Source organism: Panicum virgatum, chromosome 1N, assembly GCF_016808335.1.
Source record: "Panicum virgatum strain AP13 chromosome 1N, P.virgatum_v5, whole genome shotgun sequence".
Taxonomy (NCBI): Eukaryota; Viridiplantae; Streptophyta; class Magnoliopsida; order Poales; family Poaceae; genus Panicum; species Panicum virgatum.
In genome coordinates this window covers 14,054,612-14,060,167 of record NC_053145.1, presented here as the reverse complement: position 1 = coordinate 14,060,167, position 5,556 = coordinate 14,054,612, and the positions used below count along the sequence as shown (strand labels likewise).

Here is a 5,556-nt window from a genome sequence, read left to right as displayed (position 1 = left end):
AATGTACACCCAACAGCACATAACTCAATTGGGCATGAAGAATTAGCCGGTCGTCAGTTAGAAATTTGACCTCCAGTATTGCACTCCTCATCGTAATACGTTCCTCAGTGAAGTGTAAAAAAGGAAGACTCATCGTACCTTGATTTAAATTCGCTCTAAATATATGCATGTGAGATTGTGAGTTCTGGTAGACTCTGGAGATAACGTTATGTGAATGTTCCATCTGCGTCCTATCTTACAACAAAATCCCTATATCTGCCGTTTGCAATGAGGTAAGAAACAAACTGAAGAAACAAATCACCTTGGAAAATCTTTACCAACACAAATGTGAGGCCGTTCAAACAATACATTCACAAAGATTCCCCCATCCCAGCCCAATTTTTAGCAGGGCTGTACCGGCAAATTCGAGGGCCCTGTGCGAAACAATGGACTGGGCCCTAGTGGCCTAGTGCAGGATCGTGAATACCAAGTGATAGCAGTCGGCAAGCGCGATAAGCGCGATGTGCTGTGTGAAAGCACAAATGTTAGAAGTCACACGTGTGACTGACAGTTAAATCATCACAAAAGGTCTAATAACTATTTTTTTTTCTGGAATAATTTCTTTTATTGCTGTAACAATTGTTATTGCTTGAGCAAAAAAAAAATTTCCAAAAAAAGTTTGTTTTAGCAACAAAGCATTGAGGGGCCTAGTTTATTAGGCCGATTTTAAGTTCAAAATATGGAATCCTGGAGAGGTTGTGGTGCTGTGATAGGTCCACTCGAGATCACACACCTGACCCCGAGTAGCACCCATGTAAAAGGAAGTGATAAGTGATACGCCTATAATGATTTATCTTTTAGGAGCAATTTGGGCTATATTTTGCTACAAATTGAATCAATAATTAACTAAATTAAAGTATTTACATGACTATATCTAATATATATATATAATATTTTTGGGGCCCTTCAAATTCGGGGGCCCTGTGCGGTCGCACGGTCCGCACGTGCTTAGATACGGGCCTGATTTTTAGCTAGGATAAGCAAATTACATCACATACAAATCAAGAAGTAACAAACAAACCCAACATATCAGACTGCACAGATTTTTGAACTACTAACAGGTGTGTCTTTCCACATGATGAACTGCCCCCCAAAAAAACCAGCACAATGCAAGTTGGCACGTGTTGCACCGATCGACGATCACCTCCGCTATCGGATGGCAGCGCCCTCGCACGCGAGCAGCTCTTGCCTGGCCTGAATCGAGGCGGCAGTAGCGATGTCGGCGCCTCCGGTGGTGGCCTTGATCTGCTGCTGCTGGAACAGTTGGCGTAGCCGCTCGATCTCCTTCTTCAGTGCCTCTTGATGAGCTGCATTGCATATTGCATATTTGGTATCAGTTCAAATCTAGTCGAACTAGCATGTTGGAAACCAAATAAATTCTAGCTAAACTGAACGGAAGGATCTGATACCATCTTTGAAGATCTTGTCTTGGGCGAGCGCCGCAATTCTTTGCCTGAGATGGCTGTTGCCGACGGTGAGAAGCGACCGCTGGTGATCGAGGAAGGCCACGCGTGGGGACAGTGCTGACACCTCCATCTGCGGCAATGATGAATCGATCAAACACATGGATCTCAAAATGGCTCAACTAATAGGGAATACTGGCTTTTTTATGCAAGAATAGGGAGTACTACTTTAGCTGAATCATGGTAGCAGAGTTGAATTAGCAAAACAGAGAACCACTGTATTTGGCAATTTCTATAGCTAAGCGAGGATCGAGTAGTGTTCAAAGTGGTCACCTGGAGACTGGTTACACTGCGTTCAAGCTCGGAGATGTACTGCAGCTTCCTAACTCGTGACCTCTGAGCTGACTGCCTGTTTGCCAATATCCTGAAACAAAATCACCCAAGGACTAACATATTTTAGTAAACAAAGATTGACAACGAAGCAAACAAATATGTTTGTCCCTTCTTGAAACTTGAAAGAGCTAGTGTGGTAGAATTTTCTTAAGAAAATTAAAATGCATATTGTCGTGGGAAGATTTTTTAAGTGCCAGAATTTTGTAGTTTCTCTCTTTTCTGTGGAGCTTCAAGGTTGACTGAGTTATTACTGCTCTATGCGTTGGTAATTTGCAATTCGAAAAGTTAGTCTAAATGTCTAACGGATGGACAGCAGCATGATGAAGGCACGGACGGTGAGACTGTTGGATTTGTTAGTTTGACCTCGGTCAACCCTTAACCAACGCAATCAGAGGGGATATCTATTCCCCAAATCTCGGACTCGGGAAACAAATCCCGAGTCCGGTTTTGCCGTGATCGGGAGGCAAAACCCTAAGCCCATTGGGCCCCGAGCCTACAGCGTGACTATAAATAGAGGGTTAACCCCATAGGGTTTGATTTATCCCAAAACTCTCGTGATTCACACGTAATCCACCCTAACCGATCGCTAAGCACGCTGGAAGGCTCGGAAGCACGAGCGCCACGTCCGGGGCAGTGCCAGTGGCGCCCTTAAGGACGCCGCTACCCCGAGAGATCCCTCAAGGAACGACTACGCTACGTCCCTGACTCCGCTCTCGTCGTCAACGACATCACCCCTGCACCGATGACCTTGGACGCCACGGCCGCCGGTACAAGACCGAATACTCATGTTAATCCGCATTAGTGAAGTCAATGAGATCTACTGTGTAGACTAGATGATCCTGTTAAGTTCTAAGTTAATGTTTCACTATCAGAGACCACAATCACAAATTAACCTTGGAACAAAGAAACTACTGTTTTACTACGGTGGCACGGTAGATTTGGTAGGTGAAAGGAAAACTATTCAAAATTTACTAGCACAGACAATTTACCAGACTATATGCAAGTTGCAACTAACCTCTTGACCCGCTTGGGGTCAGCGACGCCGTCCGCGGCCGCGCGCGCGCCGGCCGGCGACGAGGCCGCCATTCCGTCCTCCGCGTCCCCCATGTCCATCAGATGCGCGTCCCCGGCCCTCTCCCCGCCTGCGCCGCCGGCGCCGTCGGAGACGGCCGGCGCGTCGACGTCGGAGAACATGGACATGAACTGCTCGTCGTCGAGGCGGTCGAAGTCGTCGCCGCCGCCGCCGCCGCCGATGACGTCGTCCATGGGCACGGCCTCGAGGAACGCGGCCGAGTCGCTGGCCGAGCGGCGGTGCGCGCCGCGCCTGGCCGCGGCGAACCCGAGGAAATCGCCCGCCGCCGACCAGGGGTCCTGCGCCGCGGCGCTCGGCGCCCTCGGTGGCAGCTGCGCCATTTTCCCCCGAGCTCTTCTTCCTGGCACTGGCACCCCCTGGTTAGCTAGAGCTAGAGAGCCGCCCCTAGTCTCCTAGACTGCTGCGTTGCTATTGCTAATGCTAGCTGTGTGCTGAGAGACGTATAGTGTGTATGTATATGGTTACTGGTTGCAAGTGTAGGTGGAGGCATATATGCTGTGTGTATATATTGTGGCGTGTGAGTGCACATGCATGGGTGATGGTGGGGGCACATCGCACTGCATTTGCAGTTGCATTAGTGTGTGCATGCTACAAGCCGGTAGCCTTTAGAGCCGTCTCTTGCAGCATCATGCATGTGTTTAGGGGGCTATGCATATCAAGATCCAAGAGATATGGTAGGTTAGGTGGTTATGGGTAGGGGTAGGGGTAGGGGCAGTCTACTGCCCACGGCAATAATCTCATCTTCTTTGCCAATGCAAAAAAAAGAAGAGAAAAATTGCTAGCTAACCTTTTATATAGCAAGGTTTTGATTTAATTTACAGTACTTGCTTAAGCAAGATGTATATTGATTAATGTTGTTGGTACTGTATAGTGAGCTGTGTTGGTGGTTTTGTACAGAGAGGTTGAGATTTATCAGAGCTTATGCAATGGTTGAGCTGGTCTAGCTAGCCTGTGGTTAGTTATCCAGAGGTACAGTAATTGTCTAGGTAGGGCAAAGTTAGTTAGGATCTATTTGCCTCTTTGATAGGAAGAAGGAGAAAGGGTGCAGTGGCAAGTAGCAAGGATGGATGGAGGTCACATGATGGGGTAAGGAGACAGCTAGCAACAGCTAAGTGAGAGACTCTGGAGGAAGGAAGATGCATGGCAATGGCATGCATACACGGGTAGAATATAGATTATAGATAGGCAGACTTAGCAGCAGTGGAGTTCTACTTTCTAATATTTTTTTCCAAGGAGTTTATTAATCATGCACGGAGCTGCAGGGACTGGCTTCTCTGGTTCCGGGTTTCACAGACTTGAGAGCTAGCCCGTCAGCTGAGCTGGCTGGGCAGTGGCAGCTGCCTGCCGAGCAGCTCGACCACGTGCTGGACCAGAGTTGTGGTCACTGGTCATCACTTGCTAGTTGCTGCTGCTGCTGGCTCTCCCCTGCTCACCTGCCAAGCGAGCAGTTCAAATTCGGTATGGATTTTCATCCCAGATCCAGAGATTCTAGCGCGGTAGATACGGATGGAAATGGGGCCTAGATGGTGTGGTTATGCTTAACAGTTACTTGGATTATATCACTTAATTCTACTCCATTCATCCCAAATTATTAGTCATTTTGGCATTTCTAGCTATACATATTTGTTTTGAAAAGATGGCGGGAGCACCGCTTTATTATACATGGAGATACATGTGATGTCTAGGTACAATGCACAATTTATATATCTAAAAAGTTAAAATTATTAATCTGGAACAGAGGAAGTAGTATATAGTATGTATGACTAATGACTGCTATGGAGCAGCAGATCGGCATGATGATCGGTGCATGCTTTACATTCTTCTCCCCTGTCATGCGCTGTCTGTTACGGCCAGGATCCGAGCACGAAGCATGTGTGTAAGCCGGGGCGGCACATGAGATGATGAGAGTATTGCCCAACGTGGCTGAAAGGGCAGCGCCGTGTAGCTTACTAGTTGCCTGCTCGTGGAGTTGTTAGTTATCAATTATCATGAGCAAAAAAAATGTTATTCTGACTCCATCAAAGTCAGCCGTGTCCTCGTCAAATTCCGCCATTTAGGGTCTGTTTGGAAACACGAGAATTCTACTGGCTCCTATTTATTGAACCACTTACGAAATCCTCGCGCTCATAAAAATGTTGCCTGTTCATAATTTGTTTTTAAAAAAAGAAGTTTTTTTTAAAAAAAGATGTTACCGGCGGTACGGTGGTCCATATAGAAAATTTAAAAAGATGTTACTGGCGGTGCTTAGTGTGGGAGAGGATAGCAATAAACAGGGGTGAAGGCAGCAGTGGGTCTAGGGGGGCTGGAGCCCCCTAGACCCAAAAACACCATGGAGCCCCCCTTAGCCCCCCCTTTATTTTGAAGAAGAAAAAATGAGGAAGAAGGAGAGGAAGGAAGAAATCAGCTCTCCTTTTAAATATTTCTGGATTCGCCACTGGCAATAAGGCGTCCGGAGCAAGTTGCGCGCGCGGGCTCAAAGCAGCAGCAGCAGGGCTCAAATAATGCGGTGCCGGTGTCCCCATGGGCATGTGCCCGCTGGCCGTAGGACATTCCCACGAACAGGGCCGATCCCTCCCACATGCGCGCCACATGCACCGGCCTCCGCTTTGCTTTGCCTCCTGCTGCCAA

General features: G+C 47.6%; 1 protein-coding gene across 1 annotated transcript; it reads right to left on the bottom strand.

Annotated features, from left to right (window-relative positions):
* Nucleotides 1-285: 285 nt before the first annotated feature.
* On the bottom strand, nucleotides 286-3,493 carry LOC120655255 (basic leucine zipper 19-like). The gene is made up of 5 exons (XM_039933005.1): nucleotides 2,851-3,493; nucleotides 1,776-1,866; nucleotides 1,449-1,575; nucleotides 1,005-1,346; nucleotides 286-379 (listed from the first exon to the last, which is right to left on the bottom strand). The coding sequence occupies exons 1-4, from the start codon at nucleotides 3,246-3,248 to the stop codon at nucleotides 1,189-1,191; spliced, it is 774 nt and encodes a 257-aa protein (XP_039788939.1). The 5' UTR covers nucleotides 3,249-3,493; the 3' UTR covers nucleotides 286-379; nucleotides 1,005-1,188.
* Nucleotides 3,494-5,556: the final 2,063 nt, after the last annotated feature.

Excerpts from the sequence above, each read along its gene's own strand:
- LOC120655255 (XM_039933005.1), bottom strand. The coding sequence starts at position 3,248 with ATGGCGCAGCTGCCACCGAGGGCGCCGAGCGCCGCGGCGCAGGACCCC. Across the intron at positions 1,867-2,850 it reads GACCCCAAGCGGGTCAAGAG|GATATTGGCAAACAGGCAGT; the intron begins GTTAGTTGCAAC and ends ATTTTGTTTCAG. Across the intron at positions 1,347-1,448 it reads AGACAAGATCTTCAAAGATG|CTCATCAAGAGGCACTGAAG; the intron begins GTATCAGATCCT and ends TATGCAATGCAG.